The 22,703-nt window shown below is 41.8% G+C and overlaps 1 protein-coding gene across 1 annotated transcript in view; it reads right to left on the reverse strand.

Annotated features, from left to right (window-relative positions):
* Positions 1-1,963: 1,963 nt before the first annotated feature.
* LOC110529113 (E3 ubiquitin-protein ligase NEURL1) overlaps positions 1,964-22,703 on the reverse strand; it is a 63,718-nt gene continuing 42,978 nt past the window's right edge. The window contains exons 4-6 of the mRNA XM_021611256.3: positions 13,313-14,008; positions 8,648-8,815; positions 1,964-7,736 (exon numbers count right to left, since the gene is read on the reverse strand). Coding sequence (XP_021466931.2) covers positions 7,492-7,736; positions 8,648-8,815; positions 13,313-14,008 — 1,109 coding nt within the window. The 3' untranslated portion in view covers positions 1,964-7,491. The remainder of the gene's footprint in view (positions 7,737-8,647; positions 8,816-13,312; positions 14,009-22,703) is intronic.

The following is a 22,703-nucleotide window of genomic DNA, read 5'->3' on the forward strand; positions in this document are numbered from 1 at the left end:
ATTTAATATGTCCGTAAACACACCAACCAGCTGGTCTGTGCATGCTCTGAGGATGCGGCTGGGGATGCCGTCTGGGCCTGCAGCCTTGCGAGGGTTAACACGTTTAAATGTTTTACTCACATCGGCTGCAGTGAAGGAGAGTCCGCAGGTTTTGGTAGCGGACCGTGTCAGTGGCACTGTATTGTCCTCAAAGCGAGCAAAGAAGTTATTTAGTCTGTATGGGAGCAAGACGTCCTGGTCCGCGACGGGGCTGGTTTTCTTTTTGTAATCCGTGATTGACTGTAGACCCTGCCTCCTGTGTCTGAGCCGTTGAATTGCGACTCTATACTGACGCTTAGCTTGTTTGATTGCCTTGCGGAGGGAATAGCTACACTTTTTGTATTCGGTCATGTTTCCGGTCACCTTGCCCTGGTTAAAAGCAGTGGTTCGCGCTTTCAGTTCCGCGCTAATGCTGCCATCAATCCACGGTTTCTGGTTTGGGAATGTTTATTTATTTATTTTTTAAAATTTTACGCGCACTGCGCCCGGCCCGCCACAGGAGTCGCTGGTGCGCGATGAGACAAGGACTGCTTCAAAGCAGCCTTGAAGCAGTCTTGAAGCGTGGAATCAGATTGGTCGGACCAGCGTTGAACAGACCTGAGCGCGGGAGCTTCCTGTTTTAGTCTCTGTCTATAGGCTGGGAGGAACAAAATGGAGTCATGGTCATCTTTTCTGAAAGGAGGGCAGGGGAGGGCCTTATATGTGTCGTGGAAGTTAGAATAACAATGATCCAGGGTTTTACCAGCCCTGGTTGCACAATCGATATGCTGATAGAATTTAGGGAGTCTTTCAGATTAGCCCTGTTAAAATCCCCAGCTACAATGAATGCAGCCTCAGGATATGTAGTTTCCAGTTTACATAGAGTCAAATAAAGTTCTTTCAGGGCCATATATGTGTCTGCTTGGGGGGGAATATACGGCTGTGATTATAATCGAAGAGAATTCTCTTGGTAAATAATGCGGTCGACATTTGATTGTGAGGAATTCTAAGTAAGGTGAACAGAAGGACTTGAGTTCCTGTATGTTGTTATGATCACACCACGTCTCGTTAATCATAAGGCATATCCCCCCGCCCATCTTCTTACCAGAAAGATGCTTGTTTCTGTCGGCGCGATGCGTGAAGAAACCAGCTGGCTGTACCGACTCCAATAGCGTGTCTCGAGTGAGCCATGTTTCCGTGAAGCAAAGAACGTTACAGTCTCTGATGTCTCTCTGGAATGCTACCTTTGTTCAGGTTTCTTCAACCATGTTGTCAAGAGACTAGACATTGGCGAGTAGTATGCTAGGGAGTGGTGCGCGATGTGCCCGTCTCCGAAGCCTGACCAGAAGACCACTTTGTTTGCCCCTTTTATGGCGACGTTGTTTAGGTTCGCCGGCTGGGATCCAATCCATTGTCCTGGGTGGAAGGCAAAACACAGGATCCGCTTCGGGAAAGTCGTATTCCTGGTCGTAATGATGGTGAGTTGACATTACTCTTATATTCAGTAGTTCCTCCCGACTGTATGTAATGTAACCTAAGATTACCTGGGGTACCAATGTAAGAAATAACATGTAAAAAAACTAAATACTGCATAGTTTCCTAGGAACGCGAAGCGAGGCGGCCATCTCTGTCGGCGCACAGACTGTATTCCCAGTCATGTGAAATACATAGATTAGGGCCTAGTTAATTTATTTCAATTGAGTAATTTCTTTACATGAACTGTAGCTCAGTAAAATCTTTGAAATTGTTGCATGTTGCATTTATATTTTTGTTCAGTGCAACTTGTCCACTAATGGACTTGCCAACCTCAGCAGGTAATAACCCTGACCAGTAAGTTGACAAACTGACATCGCTAGTTATAACAGGTTATGATGCATATTATTCCATGCATATCTGTGTACAGTGTAGGCAAATTAGAGTTCAGTAAGTTAAGTAGTTCCAGGCATTTAGCTTTTTAACACCATTTAAACTTTATTGAAAGTCATGTCCATCTGACTCACACAGTGAACATGATGTTGCAAGATCATTTGCAAGAAAATGATCTTGATCATTATTGTACACACAGAGGGATGTTTTGACAAAATGATCAATTGAAAGTAGAAAGAACAAACAATGACTTGATTTCTGCTTCAAAAATCAATACTTCTACCCTACGTCTCATATGGCTGTGCCTGGACTGTAAATATTTGGTCCCATTTTACGGTTATAGATATTGAATATAAAATAAAGGGACGAAGAGATTGTGTGAGAGAGTGCATTTTGTCCATGTTTCAGCACAACACATGTTGCAATATAAGATTGAACATTTGGAATATTGGAGAGGACTAAAACTAAACTTTTTTGGCTAAAAAGTCATATTTTGCTAAGGAAAATCATATTTCAACCCACACTGTACAGTAGGTTAACTTTTTTATTTTTTTATTTTTACCTCAGTAGAAATTAAACAATTGACAAGACCTCTACATTTATTTGTTATTTTGACATCCTGTACAATATATAAAACAAACATAATAATTAATGATATGATTGACAAAATAAATAATGATCGTACTGTACAACACAATATCATTATCATACTTTTTCTCTGTTAAAATGTCTCCATGGTTGATCTCTGTATGTACTAACGTGTTCAGAAAACCTGAACCACTAGAAAAATCAAAGCGGACCACTTCTCGAGCCAATATAATTCCAGTATTATGCAATACAATGACAGCGGGGGTCTTGTGTTATTTAGACAGTGTCTATTAACAGCACTGAATAACTTCATACACACATTACTCACACTCAAATGTTGGCTTTTAAACACCAAATTTTGACATAAATAGATGGGATGTGTAATTTACGTAAGTCTTCATTCCCACAAGAATATACTCTTCTATCATATTCAATCTTGATCAGTTTCCGTAACAGAGGGATGAGATGGAACATGTTGACACCATGAACCAACACATTCTTTAAGAAAATGTACATATAATTCAATCTTTTTTTTATGAACCTGAAAAATGGCTTGTTTTTCCTCTATACATGACCATTGTTGTCTTTTAAACATTTTTGATTAAAAACACTGTATTATGAAAACTTAAAGATTAGTTTGTTAAAAGGATTTGCCTAAAATACAGAAAGAACTTCAAGTCTAAAGCTCACACACTGTGCAACAATAATCAGCTAGCTAGATCCATGACTTCCACACATGTGATGACACAGATGTTTACAGTTTCCTGTGTAAACAACAAAAACACAAAGCATGAAAGCATTATATATATCACACAGGGAATTTCTCACTGAAAGAGTGAAAGGGGGATACCTAGTCAGTTGTACAACTGAATGCATTTAACTGAATTATGTCTTCCGCATTTAACCCAACCCCTCTGAATCAGAGGTGTGGGGGGGCTGCCTTAATCGACATCTTTGTCTTCGGTTTCCCGGGGAACAGTGGAGAAATATCCTTTTTCCTTTACTATAATATTGTCCACCAGCCGGCTCTTTTGCAATTATTCTGGGGACGAGGTTACCTTTACCATAACAATATTGATGGACGCATGCAACCTTACAGTAACAGAGAAAGAAGCTCAAGCATGGTTTTGTATTTAAAACAATCATTAGAACAGTAAAGTACAGTACCTTGGATAACAGGGGTGCCAAGGAGTAACTTTGGATAACATAAAACTATTGACAAAGATCAACGGGAAAAAGTTGTGATGGAGTACTTTCCGGAGAACAATCATGCCATGTTGATCAGACAATGAGGAAATCCTTGATTTCGGTAAAAATATGATGACAGTGATGGGGAAAAAAATGGAGCTCAACAGTGTTGTTGTCACGGAAGTTGACCGAGTTTTGAAATCAGTGGAATGCCCGGTGGAAGCAGAGTATGATTGCAAATGCGGAGGGAGTTGAAAAGAGAACACAGAAGGCTGTTGTATAAAACCCCTGTCTCTGGATTACATCTTCAAACTAAGGGAAACCATGAAATCCATGACAGTGAGGGAGAAGCGTTCATCCATGTATAAGGGTAAGAGTCTAGCTACATTTTCAGATATTATACGTTTCTAATTTAGTTAGAAAGTCATTTTAATATTCCTATTTTTGCTCCCGAGTGGCACAGCGGTCTAAGGCACTGCATCTCAGTGCAAGAGGCGTCACTACAGTCCCTGGTTTGTTTCCAAGCTGTATCACATCAGGCCGTGATTGGGAGTCCCATAGGGTGGCGCACAATTGGCCCAGCATCATCCAGGTTTGGCTGGTGTAAGCCTTAATTGTAAATAAGAATTTGTTCTCAACTGACTTTCCTAGTTAAATAAAGGTGGGGAGTATCTCAGAAAGACATTTGCATTGCTAGTTATATTTATTAACTTAGTTGTTTAGCCTTTTAAGATTATAAACTTGGATTAGCTATCACAACGTGCCATTGGAACACAGGAGTGATGGTTGCTGATAATAGGCCTCTGTACGCCTATGTAGATATTCAATTTTTAAAAAATCAGCTGCTTCCAGCTACAATAGTCATTTACAACATTAACAAAGTGTTCGCTGTATTTCTGATCAATTTGATGTTATATTAATGGACAAAAAAATGTGATTTTCTTTCAAATACGAGGACATTTCTAAGTAACCACAAACTTTTGAACGGTTGTGTATATATTCAGAATTCATTACTTTACTTAGATTTGTGTGAATTGAGTATATGTTGTGAAATTGTTAGATATTACTTGTTAGATATTACTGCACTGTCGGAGCTAGAAACACAAGCATTTCGCTACACCCGCAATAACATCTGCTAAACACGTGTATGTGACCAATAACATTTTATTTGATTACTACTTTCTATACTTTTAGTCTTAATCTTTGGTTGTTTACTACACAACCTTACTCACTCTGTTTAGGACAGCCTCACACGTGAATCTTTAAAGAGATGGGTGGGGCTAAGGATTAGGAGTGTGTGAACGATGCTGAATGGGTGTAGACATAGAAGAGCTCTCCAGTAGGTGTACCAAAACATTCTAAGGCTATTTTCTCAAAAGTGGGGTTACAAGTTCATCGACTTTCAAAGCACAATTACTTTCCCATTGTTCCTCAACTGCAGTGTATGATATAAAACATTTTTAGCTCTGAGTCTCTACCAATGTAAAAAAAAAACACAATTTTAAATTTTGCTAGATAGGACCAAATCAAGGTGGTGGGTCACGGTTTTGTGTTCATGAATTTTTACAGTATAGCCCATTTTGACTTTGGAGTTTTCCCATCTAGTGGAAATCGCTCAGTTCTGCCTGAAGAACAAGACTCATCCCAATAAACTTCAACCTGCGATTACTTCCAATACACCCAGGAAATGGCACAATAATTAACCAGAGTTAGTTAGAAGATAGTCAGGAAGATGGCTGTATACAATAGAGTCAGCATTTTACGACCCTTCAGACAGTTAGAGCTTTGATATATGTTGCGTATATATGTTGCGTCTTTGCTAAGGGTTTCTGTGCACTGAACATTGTGCAGACACACACACAGGACCAACGTGCCCCTACACTGTGTAACGAAGTCTATGGTCACGTCTCCCTCACTATACACAGAACATCCTCTATCCCAGGGATGTCAAACATACAGCCCATGGGGGATCCAATCCAGCCCGCAGGTGGTTTAAGTAACAAAACATGTTGGGGGGGGGGGACAGACGGACAGGACAAACTCAATTTAACAAATCAAAACTGTGTATAAATGATAATGAATCTACATTCATACAGTTTTTTGTTTTACTGTGTCCAGTTCGCTAATAATCATCTAAAATTAAAGCTAGACAGTCAAGGAGCATTGAAAATTCCAAAAGACAATTTGTCCATTTTGATGGTAAGGAAATAACACATTTTCAGTGGAGCCATCCGGACCTTGTTGAAAACCGAATGCGGCCCGCGGGGCAAAATGAGTTTGACACCCCTGCTCTATCCACATAGATTTATATCCATCTTGAATCTATAACATTCTATGGTGACCAGCTGACTGTATTCTCACGTTTTTGCCTGCATGTGATCTTCCCTACAGTGTCTTTGAGATTGGGTAGAGAATGCATGTAAGGGATTATTCATGCAACATAGGCACACAGCTAATTACTATATTCCTTACTTTTCACGGGTAAAATACTTCCTCTGATTACACCATCCCTTTTTCATGGCAATATCTTTCACTTTCTTCTCCAATCAAACAAACTAAAAACTGCATGTCCTCTTCATTCATGAGTCACTTGTCCAAAGGGTAACGTTATTATTCAACCAGGCGGAACATTCAGAGCGTCACAGATGGAAATGAATTGTACAGACACTAGGGCTGCCACAATTACTGTATGACTGACAGTTATGTATGAAGACCGTTATGAAAATAAAATAACTGTCATAACGAACTGCAGACTGAAAATGGGACGGAAGGGCATTCATGCGGTTGAGTCCGTTTCGGATGTAACGTGGACTCTTAACAACTTGCTGAAACAAGCAAATTAGTCTTTGGTTGCCTAGGCAACACCCCCCACAATGCAGCAGCAGGACACATAGACATAGAAGGAATATTATGGGCTTGTAACCTTAAACCCTGGCAATTTGACTGGTGAACTCATGGGTACACTACTCGCAATGACTGCCTGGTATTGGGATGCAATAATTTTCATGGTAATGCAGAATGTTCATTTAAATTATGTTAACTGGTGTGGCTCATGTAATGTCAGTTCAGTTGAATCAACAAATCACAGCACATATTTTACTTCCTGCTTTGCTCCTATTGGTACACTCACAATGGCTGCCCGTCCACCTATTATGTCATCACTGACATGAATGGCGAAGCCCGTTCAATTCATTCAATTATGTGAGAGCACATGCAATCATGGGCGGTGGATAAAATGTCAGTCTAAATTTGTCATTATGGTGACCGCGGTCATTTGGCTGGCCAAATACCGTTATCCAAAATTCAATGACTGTCACAGCCCTAACAGACACAATTCTCCATCTTTCATGATATTGAATGTCTGTGCTGTACAATACATTTATAACTGCAACCTTCTGAATGATAGGTCCAGGGTGCTGATAAAACCATAGATAGATAATTCCCCTTGCTGCCTTCAAGGCTCTGGAGAAATTAATGTCTCTGAAACATCCTAGTAGCAATGATATCATCAGTGGAATGAATGATGATTGTTCTGCAGAGAGTGAGCCAGATCCCTCCTGGTTAAGTCCAGCTCCATGGTGGCTGAACCCAATCCAGTATCTGGGCCACAGTGACACACTGGAGGCCAGCATTACCTCTTCCTGTTAATCTTTACAATGTATTCATATCCCAACATGTTTTTCTAATATCTTTGATGGTCCAACTGCATGATGCTGAATCTCATAATGTTGCTGAGCAATATTGAGACAGTCAGGCCAAACGTACATGCTCCAATACGTCTCCATGGTTTCTTTGATGAATGAGCCTTGATGTTACACAGCCAGGCAGATCCTACGTGCTCCGGTAGGTCTTTATAATGTCTTTGATTGTCCTCCTGCAGATTGGGCAGCTGGCATTGGCCATCTTCTTCAGTTTGAGGCCACAGGCGTAGCAGAGACACATGTGACCACAGGCGTACAGCACCGTGTCCACCACGTTCTCATAGCAGATGGTGCACTCGTCACTCCACGAGCCAGAGCATGATGGGAAGGTGGGGGATTCCGAGTGGCTGGAGAATGGCGAGCTGGGGCTCGTACCTGGGAGACAATGGAACAGGTTTTAGAGGTTGGTGGATCATTTGCATACAGTATAACTTGGAAACTGTACTTAGGAATAGTTTTTCAATTTCTGACTATCTATACTGTATCTGCTCTGGAATGTTCTCTTCTATGTTTACACATTACAGGATATTGCGTCAAATAACTTGTTTTCATCCTTTTGAGAGGGGCTTAACCATCATAACAGGTGTGATATTGTGCAATATAAACATCACATTTCATCACATCACATTCCCTATTAAAGTCAAAAGAAACTCTCAACAAATGCTGGTTACGTTTACTGCAACTGACGTTGCCTTTCTTGGTCATGGTATGTTGACTGTTTTGTCACATTCCTGCCATAAACAGAGGTGGAAAATCAGGGAGAGAGAAAGAGAAAGAGAGGGGGGGTGGGGAAGGGGTATATGAGAGAGAGAGAGAGAGAGAGAGAGAGAGAGAGAGAGAGAGAGAGAGAGAGAGAGAGAGAGAGAGAGAGAGAGAGAGAGAGAGAGAGAGAGAGAGAGAGAGAGAGAGAGAGAGAGAGAGAGAGAGAGAGAGAGAGAGAGAGAGAGAGAGAGAGAGAGAGAGAGAGAGAGAGAGAGAGAGAGAGAGATGTAGGATCTTAATTTGAGCCAGTTTGCTACAGCAGGAAAATGATCCTGCATCAACAGGAAATGTAAATTATTATGTTGATTATAATACATTTTTGTAGGCGTTTTCTTTTTAAACCTCGAATACACTACACATTTTACATTTACTGCATTAAAGGAAAGTTCTCCAGCAACACAGTGATCAAATTAAGATCCTACATCCTACAGAGAGAAGAGAGAAAAGAGAGAGAAAAGAGAGTGAAAGACAACACAGGGATAACCTGGTGAGCGAGACAAGGTAGTAATGGAAAGGCGGTTTACCTGTGGAGCTGCTGAAGGCTGGTGGGTTGCTGGCGTTGAGGCTGGTGTTGAGGTTGATGTTCAGGTTGGAGTTGAAGTTGGGCTCGGAGCTGACGCTGCAACGCAGAGTGGGGGTGTTGGGGGAGCTGGGAATTGACAGTCCCCGAGGGTCTGCATTCAGAGACGAGCCTGAGGGCACAGAGAAGCACTGTGTCACATGCAAACTACTCGGAACTCATGTATGTACAAATTCCTCAGAAAGGAAAACGCTGGGTCTAGTTATTTGCAGATCTCCATAGATATGGTGTAATAACACTGTATGTCAGAATAAGACGAAGTTCAACTTTGAGAGTCTGGCTAAAGCTGACTAAAGCACACACAAACACCCATTTGCGTGTGTCTATGAGCGAGTCAGGAGCCCTTGAGGTATTGTAGTCTCGCCCCCCTCCCCATCCCCCACATATACAATCCCTCTGGCCATGGAAGAGAGAGTCTACTGTGTCTGTCCTGTGCCATCTCCATCTATTCTGAACAGCAGCACCGGCAGCCCTATTTGACATCAGCCCTCACATTGACATCTCTCTCCGCAGAGGAGAAACCTCTGACAGTTCCAAATCCACAGACCTAGTAAGCTATGTCGGAATGGCATAAAACATTTTTGTTTACACAACTTGATGTCTGCCATAAAACTGCTCTTGCACTGGTATAGGCATGGCATAATATATATCTTATGTGCCAAACAACACAGTCAGTTTGCAAGCAACAGCAAGCATACGCAACTAACCTACACATCACCCAATTTTTTTCAGGATCCCGTACCCCAAGTCTCCCTGAAATGGCAGAGATCTGTGACTTTACTCCCTAAGATTAAAAACAACTGCAAACAGCTGTGCTTTAGTCGATGTGACCTGAAAAAAACTGAGCAGGGTCTAATGCTATAGAGCCTTGACAATGGGGTGCCCCTATCCGTTCCCCTGAGTTCCCATCTCTCTTGGACCACCCTTACTGCTGTGGTTTCAGTTTCAATCTAAATAAATAAGCCTTGTTAGCTTCTGCAAACAGTGGTTCATATGGTGGCCAGGTTGCTTTTCAAAATGTTGAAACATTAACAGACACACTGTACTGTGGGCTGAGGGAAATGGCAAAGGAGAAGAGAGAGTAAATTCAAAGGCTTGGAGCCTTTAAAAGCCACCCTAGCTTTGTCTTACTAGTGTTTATTGTTGTATTGAACAAGGTTACACTCAACCATGTTTGGTTTCTTGCATGGTTATTACCAGGGGCGCAACATTCACTGGGGACATGTCCCCCCCACATTCTGAAATCGCATTTTTGTCCCGCCCAGTTTTATCATTGGAATGTGATACAAAACAGGACAATGGTGTGCTTTAGGACCATGCAGGTGCCTCCGAGCCGTAGGGAGGCTGTTTGGAGTGTAAAGAAATAACTTCTAAAACCAAAGTTGGTTATTACACTAGTGACAAATGGATCAATGTACCACTTGCAGATACACAGTATCATCTTTAAAACGTGTCAACCAAATACATCCCCAGCATTACTAGCAACAAGGACAGGGACATCGTGGTAGACTACTATAGTTACATAGGTTTGCTTGCAAACTTTCTCATGATCGTTAACCTGACCTGTTTGACTGACCGGCTGCACAGCTGTCTGGTAACATCCTGGTCACATCTAATAGGAGACCAGACAGAAAGACAGACAGATACCCTTCATGTCTATTCATAAACCCTTTCATCCAGGATTAGGTTCAGATCCTGCCATCGTATGAATGCACTCCTGGCCCCTCTATCTGGAATGGACGACATCTGAGGGCATTTGAGTATGTAGGGAAGCCTGGGAGGTCTGCATGGTTCCCCAGATAAATCCACTGTGGTTATTTAGTGCATTATATCACCTTCTTATCGTTGGCAGTGATCTTTGCCACACCGCCATGGTTGCTTTTTTTTTATGTGACAGATTTACTGCATCAAAACACATAAACTTTCTCATTAAGACATACTTTTAAATGCCTGACCTTACAATAAATACTAGGATTACATTTGAGGTCTCATTTGCTGTCCTCTATAGCTCAGTTGGAAGAGCATGGGTCTTGCAACACCAGGCTAGTGGGTTAGATTCCCGGGACCACTCATACAGTGAATATAAAATGTATAAGTCCTTTTGGATAATAGCGTGTACTAAATGGCATATATTATCATATACGGCCTTGTTCAGTTTGCTACTCCATTGGTGCTGTAGGGACATCAGCCACTGTACTTACATAATATGAACATATGTTTCAAACCATGTTTATATTATCACGCTTAAGCCCCATCTAGAATGTATGTGTGGAGTTGCAATGGGAATTCAGACAAACAAGTATGTTTATGAAGCTTATACAACCAAACTAAGATATTCACACAGACTCCATGACCATGTAAAAGTGATGAACTCCCATCTGCTTCATTTCACAGCTCTAACGACACCCGACCACAGACAAGTGCCACTTTCAGAGGTGGCGGTACGTTTCCATGGCAATGCGTGGCATGTGGCGCCAGTGTGTGGGCGGAGAGAAACGTCAGAGCTGCCCTCCCCACAGCTGGAGGGGGTAATGGGAAGCGCTGTCAGAGTCATAAGAGGGGAGAGAGACAGAGAGGGGGGTGGAGGTAGAGTGAGAGAGAGGAGGTAGAGAAAGAGAGAGAGAGAGGAGGCCACTGCTAGGATAGTAAGGTATGAGGGAAAACGCTGGCGCCTGAATGCGAGACGCAATTACATTTTAATAATGCATATGGAAGGCATCATAAACAGTTAGTACAGCAGCTAGCAGAGCCCCTCCCCTAATGGACAGGGGGCTCTGCTAGCTGTCTGATGCTGCTGGGCCCACATAGGACAGAAATAACCTCCTCAACCCAGGAGAGGAGAGGAGAAGAGGAGAGGGGGTATGACAGTGGAAAAGATAGGACACACAAACTACCTTGTAATATCAAAGTAGCTCATGATCAGTTCCATCACATTTTTTTAAAAGTCGTCTTTAAAGACATTGCAATATTGCTCTCAAACTAGCAGTCAGTTTGGAGAATAATCAAACGAATTGAGACACGATCACTCTTATTAACAAGTTGGCCAGAAAACAAAGCCTAGCAGGGGGAACGGGGTGTTCAGGGCCTGATGACAAATATCCTTGTCTCAGCGGAGCTTGTTAACAACCTAGAGAGCACACACATCTGTGCTTACAAGCTGCATTCTGCCTTACAGCCAGAATCAAAGTTATGAACATCTAGTAATGAACTTGCTTGCAAACCAGAAAAATATATGATCCTGTATTATTATAATGTATGCCTACATCTTCAGTGAGTTATGATTTGTTTCAACCTGTAAACACAGTCTTTCTTCAAATCAGTATTTCCTCATCTCTCTGTGTACCACATTGTAGGTCTGCTAAAGGGACACTGCGAGATTTTGTCAATTCAGTTTTTCTACTTACCCAGAGTCAAATTAACTTGTGGATAGTTTTTTTGTTGTTGATGTCTCTGCGTACAGTATGAAGGAAGTTAGAGATAGTTTCCCGAGCCAATGCTGGCTAGCGTTAATGCAATGACTGTAAGTCTAAAGGTACGCTAGCATTATGCTAGGGGCTTAATTGCCAAAATCTTGCAGGATCCCTTTAAATTCCAGCCCTAGAATCCACTTACAAACAGGAGAATCACTGCAAAGCCAAGTGAAATTAAATACGACCACAAACCTCCACATGCATTTCGCCATTAATTCCCCATTTCCAACAGCACCCTTTCCTGTCAGCCATTATTTATAACATGTTATTCTACTGTTCATTTATCATGGGCTGGTCCTAAAACCAGCCTTTTACTGAATTCAATCAAGACAGGGTTTCCCCCCTTAGGCCTCCTCATCCGGACAAGCTTGTCATGGTATGTACTGATTGGGCATGATGTGTTAGTCTGCACCTGAGATGACTTACAGCTAGGGAATTAGAGTGTTCTTATGGTCATACAGTAAGTGTGTGTGTGTGTCTGTGAGCGTGCGTGTGGAGAGTAACAGCTTTTTAATGTGACCAACTACTATGCAAATACATTATTGCACCATGTTCTAATTGGCCTTTACAGTTGCCTAGAGTCAAAACTGAATGGATTCAGTCGACTAGGCTAGGCTAGGATTAATTTCCCAATCAGCAAGTGAGCTGCGGTAAACTTCCATCTGTTGGAGCCACTTCCGATAACAAGTGAGTTCATAGAAATGGAGTAGAACTGAAGATGAAACGCTCGCCTAAATTTACAAACTGTGGGAGGAGAAGCTAAATGCCAAGTGAGATATACGAGTTGATAAAAAGTCAGAGTGCAACAAGGAACAGAGGAAGAGGAAAACTAGTTCATGACTTGGCTATGTAAGAATCCATCCTCCACAGGTCATTCAAGGATCAGACACTGAAATAGTTTCTTAATGGGAAAAAAAGACTGAAAAGTCTCACGATTTTCAGATAAACTTGAACAAAGATGAATATGATGTCTTTGAGTCAATGAGAATGACTATATAGCAACATATTAGCATGTATTAACCCAGTTTATACTGTAATCTCACTTTAAGCACGTAATGACAATGACATGAATGTCAAACAGAATTATGTATCGTATTATTACATTATAACTGTTTTACAAAACTGTTCAGTGAACTCACCTAGGATCTTGAGTTGTGTGACGGCTCCATGCAGACCGAAGAACATCCACAGAGGTCTGGAGTTGTCCACACACACCTGCATCCCTGCGTTGATTCCATTGTGGCTCAGAAACACCTCCCCCTCCACGTTCACCACGAAACCCAGGATGTCACCACTCTGCAGGGGTGCCCCCACCCGACACACCGCCCAGAATTCCTTGCGGTCGACCAGGGACTCCGGGCTGTATGGTAGGTCGCTTGGACGAAGCCAAGCCGGGTCGCACGACGTCACGCCATAGGAGAGTGAACCGAGACGTGTGGCACCCGTCTTAGTCACTTTCACGAACACGCTCTCTCCGCAACGCAGGGGCCGGCTGGTGAACACCAAGGTCCTCTCATCACCGCTGCGATGCTCCACGCCCCGGGACACCGTGTGCTCATCGAGGGCCTTGATGTGGGCACCTCGGAGCGGGTGGAAGTGGAGATCGCTGTCGAGGAGCGAGGGGAGCAGGGAGCACTGCTGGGAGTTGAGGGAGTTCTGGGGGATAGAACAAGAGGTGGTGGGGTGAAGGCGCTCCTCTTCCTCCTGCTCCTGCTGCTGGAGGCTGAGGTCACACAGGCTAATAGAAAGGTCGCCTGGGTCCCGCCGTAGCGATGCTCGGTGGGCGGTGGTGAAGGAGCGAGGACGTAGGCATTCTAGAGGCACCATCTCACTGTCTGTAGGAGAGAAACAAACACAGAGTGATCAATCATCACTTTTCTTATAATGTGCCGCAAAGGGTCAAAGCTTTGTAAAGAACTTGCTATGTTAGTACAATCCTCCCATTTGTACACTGAAGTGCAGTTTTTTGGAATACTGGTATTATGAGCTGTTTACTAAACGCTTTTTGGTTTTCTTTCTTTCACATTCAAGATCCACTCAATGTTATGAAACATACTATCACATAAATGCACAAATAAAACAATTTTGTATTTTTTTTTTATGTCACACACAGCGGAAAGGTGCAGTGAAAAGTGCTGTTTTGCAAGGTCAGATATAGTAGTACGTCACCCCTGGAGCAAATTAGGGTTAAGTGCCTTGCTCAAGGGCGCAGACAGATTTTTCACCTTGTCGGCTCGGGTATTTGAACCAACTACCTTTTAGTTACTGGCCCAACACTCTAACTGCTAGGCTACTTGCCTCCTGCAAATACCTAAATGTGCATTTTTCTGTGTTTAGAAATAAAAGTGTTAAAGTATTTATCCTTTCATCAGCCTCAAACAATCCTCATGGAATGTGAGTGTACACACAATGTATTGGAACTTAATGCTTTAATGTGGAAGTATTCGGGTTGGTGAAGTATCTTCTACGAGTAAAACACATGTATGCATAAACATGTTTCAAAAAGCTATATGACAACTTTACATAACACACAATCACAGTGACTCTATGTACAGTATGTCCACTGTATGTGTTTGGGTGTTAAAGAGATGGCCAATACTGCAACTGAGAGGGACAGACATTGAAGAGCCAACAGTATCACCTTTCCTTTGGCTGTGCTCAACACTAATAAATAGCCTCCCTTGAACTAAATTGGCAAACCGTTGAGTGAGAGTCACATGGCCGTTCATAGACCGCCTTAGCAGAGAAAATAAACCTCTGGTTGGTACAAACGGATCTGCATCATAGCACGCTTAGGGACAGGGGACAGGCAGCAGCCAAAATTAACCTGCCCCTCTAAACCTGGGCTAAAATTAGCCAGATTGGACATGTGAGAAGAGTGGAAAGGGGTTGACTGACCTAAGAGGCAGGGTCCACTCACTGTACAAAAGAGAGAGCGCAAAGGATAGCGTGCGAAGGGAAGTGTGAGAGAGACAGTGAGAGGGTGTGTGTGACGGAGAGAAATATAGAGAAAGGAAGACAGGGAGTAAAAAAACGAGGGAGAAATAGAGAAGAAGAGCCAGAGGAGACTTGCTACCTCACACTCCCTCTTTCTCACACGGAGGCAGCAAATCTCCGGTAGGTTGGACCCAGATGATAAACTCCTTTGTCGTAATTACTTCCTGTGTGAACGGTGTCCACTAACAACAGCCACAGTCTTAAACTTAGCACCACTATTTCTGTCCATGTCGTGATGGGGCCCCAAAATAATTGTGCCACTGTACTACAGTTCACATACACATTCAGTCTCCCCAACAGTGAATACGGTTCAAATACACTACATATTAGTATCATTTACACCTATAAATCATCTGAATCCTCTCAATTTAGATTACAAAGGAGATTGGGCTAGAATGACATGAGTAGGGGTGCAAAATTCCGGTAACTTTTAAAATTCCCAGGTTTTCCAGAAATCCCGGTTGGAACATTCCTGGAATAAGGCAAAAATAAGCAGAAAATCCAGGAATCCTAGAACTGGAATTTCTGGAAAACCTGGGGATTTTGTGAAAGTTAGCGTATTTTTGCAACTATAGACATGAGACACGAGGGGAAGACCAAGGCCTGAAGTCACACAATGAGATCTTCACCAAACTAACTTAATGGTCAATTTGGGCTCACACCAGGTATAGGACATGATTGTACACAAGAGAGAAACATATACAGTATTTTCACAACAAAGTTCCCTAGCAACAGCACCCAGACCCAGGGTACAGCCTCTCTCATCTCCCTCTTCGATTTTGCAACTCTTCACGAAAAGCATTCATACTATTTGATGTATGACTTTACATTATTTCAATGGCACATACACCATATCACTGGCCAATGTTTTTCTTTTAATAGAGCTGATCCTAAGCCAAGTGTGATTACCCTCATAGTTGGGGGTTTAGAGCTTGGTTCCTCTCAGACTCAGTGCCTTGGTGTTTCACAACCTCACTCATTAAAACATCAATCACACACAGACAGGTGCAGACTTGCATCTTTTGTCCTCTGGATCCCGTTTGAAGCCATTGTGCCAGAAAATTAGGCAAAGGCATTCAGACATTCACTGTCGCCTAACGAGTGCCACTTTGGCGTTCCCATTTTTACTGGTTCATTTGGATACGCTCCGATGGTTTTATAATAGGGCGTATGAGGTCTAATGGTGATTATCCATCCACTATTTAAAAACGTTTCACAAAAAAACAGCAAAGTTCAAGTCTTTGAAGTTTCTGAATAGCAAAAGAAAATTGTGATCACATTTTGAGTAAATTAGAAAATAGACGTGATTAAGTGACTACAACTCCACTCAAATCAGGTGAACAACACATTATACACTAATGTTATTAACAGTGGTCGGTGCAGTGGTTGACCTCATGAATGTGGCCATTTAAAACCATAGATTTTAATCCTTGGGGCAAACTTCAAAAAGTAAACGTTTGTAGTTCTCATATTTGTGGCCATTGAAAACCACAGCCTGTCAATCATCGAACCGCAAACATGAAACAAAAAGGTAAAGGAGTAATTTCTTGTTTTATTGTGTTACTTTTTTACTTTCGTTTATTTTGTAAATATGATTTTAACTCTATGTTCTTAAAACAGCATTGTTGGTTTAGGGCTTGTAAAGAAAGCATTTCTGTTGGATTTGGCGCATGTGTCAAATACAATTTGATTTGATTTGAGAGGTGACTTTGGAAAGCAGCTTAGTTATAATCCACGTAAGACCCTTCCCAAAACTGACTCCAAATATAAAAAGAGGAACAAACAGAAACTGAGGGACTAACTGACTGAGCGCAACCTAGTAAAACCAGTTGGTAAGGATTAGAATGTGACATTTTGGGGAGGTAGAAACTCCAGGATACGGCAGGGAAAAAAATGAAATCAGCCAATAAACACATTACCATTATATTGTACCCAATAAGGGTTATTTAACCTCATGGAAGAAGATACATAAACGGCCCATCAAGCATTGGTCTCTGGTGCTGTTAGTCCAGTCTGGTCTGGGCTGTGTGCTGGGCTGGAGGGTGAAAGGGAGGAGGATGATAGTTTAGCCTATACTAATGCAGGAATGTAGGTCTGGACCACTGATTACTATTTCCCACTCATTAAACACAGAGAGCACCTGCTAACATAGAAACACATGATTAGTCTGATGCTGCCCAGATTCTAAATGTTCTCCTATATTCCCCAGCCAATTTAAACAACCTTTCCAACTTGGAAAGCGGAAAACGTCCTATAACTAAATTACATTTCATTCACACTGGCATATTTTCAGAAGGACCCAAATGCAATAGCAGGAAAGATAGAGCACAGTCCAGTCTAAAGGCAATTAAAGCTAAATCATTCACAGTAATTCAGGAATCCTATACCTTTTATAGACTTTTAAAACATCAGTTGAGACAGTGGTGTGCAGCTGTGAGTTGCCTGAGAGCGTTTGATTCATTCCTTGGCGTAGTGGAACTGGATTAGGGGGCTCACTGGGCTTTACTGAGAGCACGGCTGTAACCTCTACAAGGTCAGTGCTCCCAAGTGGCCTGTGTGTGTGTCTTTGTGTGTGTGTGTGGTGGGGGGATTTGCAGTAAGTATGCATGACTCAAGGGCCTATGATCTGTCCAGATTGAGTAAGTGAGGTCATATATCATGAAACAGAGGGGCTGCCTGGGGGAGAGAGAGAGGGGGAGAGGGGCAGCTTTGTCTGTCCCAAAAAGGAGAGAGAGGGGCTTTCGTTTATCAGGGGAAGAAAGGGTGAGGGCTCTGGGGAGAATACACATCAATGAGCTTTTAAGGAGTGTTATCCCAGCTGAGATAGTGGCGCATAGGTGTATGTGTGTACAGTATGTGTATAGTGGGATGGGGGGTTGGGCACTGTATTGGTGTGTAGCAGAGGAGGTTGGTGGGAGGAGCTATCGGAGGACGGTTTCATTGTATTGGCTGTAATGGAATAAATGGAACAGAGTCAAACATGTGGTTTCCATTTGTTTGATACCGTTCCATTTATTCCATTCCAGCCATTATAACGAGCCCGTCGTCCTATAGCTCCTCTGGTGTGTAGTGGGAGGCTATATGTTTCAATGAACTCTCAGCCTCGGAGATGGCAAATGTAAGATGAGCTGTGCACGTAGCATTTTGGAACACCAAGTTGGATTCTCTGGCCCAAAGCCAGATGTTTCTGATTCTTTGACCTCCTTCCATTGTGGAAAGAAGATGGAACTCCCTGAGGTGACAAATATCTACAAAGGCAGGCAGGGTCAGCACTTTGTGCCACTGTACTACAGTTCACATACACAGTTCACATACACATTGTGCCCTAAGAAGCACTTTGTGCTGCTAAGGGCACAATGTACCCTGGGTCAGCGGAGAAGCTTGCCTGCCTACCCAAACTGCTTGCTCCAGCCAAACGCTACGCCACGCCCACGGACATTTGAACAACTTTAATGATAGCAGTCTCAGACTGAAGTATGTAGCGAACATCGAGCAGCGGAAGAATTCAGTCTGTCGTCAGGCATTTGAGAACCCCTTCTGTAGACATTATGCTTCAGGTGACTGCTAAACTATTGACACACACCTTCTGCGAATCATGTCATTACCAAGGAGGACAAAAAAACAACAACTATGTTTTAGACACTTGAAATATCTTAAGGTTCTTTGATGACTCCAACATTAATCATACCTCAAAGTTGTATTGTGTCAGCAAAAAGTTAAGTATTTATGTCACTGCACTTCTACGGCTGAAATGTAAACATTTTCATCTGTGTGATGGTTCTGGTGAATCAACAATATTTTGCTTTGGGGCTATGATGGGGGGGCTATAGAGTCAATGGTGATTCTCTCTAATCACAAACAGATTTCCTCAATTAGTCTCATCTCCTTGTTTTGGTCAAGAAAACCCAGGGTAACCCCCAGTGAAACATCCACACACAATGAGCTCATTATTGATAATGGACTCTCTGGCCATCTGAAAGTGATTAGCTTCTCCCCCTGTACTGTATAGCTGAGTTCCCCAGATTCTGAGCTGACATGTTCTATTACCATTTCCATTATGATTTCCCTGCAAATTTCTTCGATTCCATCCGGACTGATTAAGTCATGGTTAAGACAACTGGCCCTGTCTAGAGACATTTATATTTCTTAACAAATCATATCAATATAAAGAGCTGAGGTCATCTGAAATAAAGCTAGATTTAAATATGCTAAAACCTTGCATGTGTATAGCATGATGTTGATGAAAGAGGGTCATCCCACATTCTAGTTTCTACTTATCCTCATTGTCCAGTGGGCATCCAGTGTGAAATGTTGGATGTTTGGAGTTGTATCTTGGGCAACATACCTGAGAATAGGGTTGCCATGGGGACTAGATATTTTCTAAGGGAGGGCACTTATACTGTACTCTATGGTTGATCCATAAAGTGTTATTTGAATAATGGTTTATTTGGCCTTGGCCTGGATTCTGGGGTCTAAGAACATATGTATATAATTCACTGTAGTGCACACATACACTCCATTTGATCAAAAACCTCAGGACAAAGGTGATGATACACATCTTAACCTCATGAGGTCTAAGAATAAATGGCAATTTTCCAAAATGTGGAAACCTGGAGCAGGATCCATACTCTTGCAAAGTTCAAATGTAACTTTAACCACCTTTAAAACACACAACCAACAAAACAGCAGGGAATTTGCAGATTATGTGTTAGTGTGATCAGCAGTCCCAGACATAGAAAGGTACGAAATAGAGAAAAAGAAAGAAAGAAAAGAAAGAAAGAAAAGAGAAAGAAAGAAAGAAAGAAAGAAAGAAAGAAAGAAAGAAAGAAAAGAAAGAAAGAAAGAAAGAAAGAAAAGAAAGAAAATAGAAAGAAAGAAAGAAAGAAAGAAAAGAAAGAGAAAGAAAGAAAGAAAGAAAGAAAGAAAAGAAAGAAAGAAAGAAAAGAGAAAGAAAGAAAGAAAGAAAGAAAAGAGAAAGAAAGAAAGAAAGAAAGAAAGAAAGAAAGAAAGAAAGAAAGAGAAAGAAAGAAAGAAAGAAAGAAAGAAAGAAAGAAAGAAAGAAAATAGAAAGAAAGAAAGAAAGAAAGAAAGAGAGAAAGAAAGAAAGAAAGAAAGAAAGAAAGAAAGAAAGAAAAGAAAAGAAAGGAGGGATAGAGAGGAAGGGCTGTACAATGTTTCACGATTTTAACATGCCAAGCATTTCAGCTCAGTGAATTAACTAAATGTTAATAATGTGGAGGCACTTAGCATCCCCCCGCCTTTCCCTCCATTCTCCTTTGGGTCAGAGCAGACCTTTAACAGATGAATCTGCACATTATTATTACCACTGTGAACTCCAAGCTTCACTGTTTTTGGATGATCCATTCGTAAGCAGCAGACCCATAAATAGAGGTATTAGTACAGCCTTTGCTTACTTGGGTATAGACCCTGCCTCCAGGCCTATCAAATGCATCCACCAATCACAACTAAGAAAGGAGCTTAGTTCTGCCCTCCTTTACTAAGGTGAACATCTAAAATAAATGAAACGCTTGAGTAAATGGGGCAAACACAGTAAGCAGGTGCTTCCACATAGGTGTGGTTCCTGAGTTAATTAAGCAATTAACATGCCATTATGCTTGGGGTCATGTATGCAAATGCCTAGTTGCCCATTATTTTGGCAACCATGGCTAGAAGAAGAGATCTCAGTGACTTTGAAAGAGGGGTGATTGTTGGGGCACGCTTGGTATGATCTTCAGTGACGAAGACTGCTCAACTTTCTGATGTTTCACAAAGAACAGTGGGATTAATTGAAAACATATGTAGGATTCTGGCACAGCGCCCGAGAGAGCCTTTTCCAGCACCATGAACAAAACACCAAATTATGGAATTTCTCGTGGAAAAATGGTGTCGCATCCCTCCAATAGTGTTTCAGACACTTATAGAATCAATGCCGAGGGGCATTGAAGCAGTTCTGGTGGCTCGTTGTGGCCCAACGCCCTATTAAGACACTATGTTGGTGTTTCCTTTATTTTGGCAGTTATCTGTATCTCGCCTCATGGAGATGGTAAACATAACCTATTGTTCTATCTATGAAAATGTAAGATTTAATGGGTCCACAAACTCAACAATTCTTAACACATGCATCTGGATATACTGTACAGACCCCCTTACACTTTTCTTAAATAATTCTCTATTTCTTCGTCTAAAAACTGCTGAAATTCACACCCTGTTATGGATTTTCAACATTGCAGAACCAATTCAATTATTGTAAACGTAAGTTTGACACATACAAAATTATAGACACTCCGGAGCTAGTACAGCCTTTGGCCAAGTTAAACTGCCAAGAAATGTTTCTTGTAGCCATCAGTGAGCTTGCTGCACCTTTCTACCGGTTCACTCTTCAGTAGCAAACTGCTCTAATTCTTCAATGTTTGCGGGGTGCCCTCAATCAACTGCTGTTTTCAGATCTTGCCATAGGTTTAGGATGTGATTCAGACCTGGACACTTCACTGGCCACTCCAGAACAGTCCAGCATCTCTTTTGAACCATTCCTGGGTGGGTTTTTTAATGTGCGTTTGGGGTTGTTGTCCTGCTGGAAGACCCACAACCTTCAACAGAGACACATGTTTTGGACACCGGGTTGAATTAGAGCAATTTCCAGCCCGAAAAGTGGGCCAAATTGCCAGTAGAAAGGTGCAGCAAGCTGGTGGCTACATGTAGCGTTTGTCTTCAATTGTCTCGGCCAAAGGCTGTACAACCAAGTACTAGCTCCGGGGGTGTGTACAACTTTGTTCTCGTCATTAATATTTATTCTCTGAATTAAAATGGTAAAATTAAATTTTACAAAATAAAAATAGGTTCTGCAACGTTGAAACTCCAATAACAAGGTGTGGTCACAAAGTTGCTTTATTTTATTTTAGAAGAAATCTGGAATTACTTAAGAAAAGGGTTTCTATATATTTGGCCGCAACTGTAGTATGTAACACACAAGTGGAATTCAGTGAATATACATAAGCTGTAAGCAGTGCCACTCAAAGACATACAGATAGACATTACTATTTTGTTTAGTGTAAATGTTGTTTCAATGCTGTCGCCAGTGCTGCTTTAGAATGACCAGATGTTAAACAAACCTACATTCACCTGCGTCGCCCTTGAACAAACCCTGGCCTGTTTGGCTGGCTGCTTCAATGGCCAGATTGTACAAATCTGATCTAGCCTGATTGAAAACTATTCCTATCCACAGATGGAGACCATGTGCAGCCCCAGATAACATCTACAGTGACAAGTAAAACAAAAAAAGTAAGCTCTATGTGCGTGTGATTGTTGACAAATACAAACAGGTTAGGAAAGCCGTGTACAATAGGGTCAAGACAGCCCTAGAAGAATCAAATTGCTAAAAAAAAATATTCAAAGAGTTTCAGTTCACATTGACTAGTATAACATGGCATGCATGAGTGATTTAAGAGTAAAAAGGTGTCTTTTCCACAATTCATGTTATGTTTTAATCAAATGTTACAATGAGTTTTTTCATCCAGTACATGTTGACCAATTGTC

Source organism: Oncorhynchus mykiss, chromosome 1 (genome assembly GCF_057628025.1).
Source record: "Oncorhynchus mykiss isolate SJ-2025 chromosome 1, ASM5762802v1, whole genome shotgun sequence".
Taxonomy (NCBI): Eukaryota; Metazoa; Chordata; class Actinopteri; order Salmoniformes; family Salmonidae; genus Oncorhynchus; species Oncorhynchus mykiss.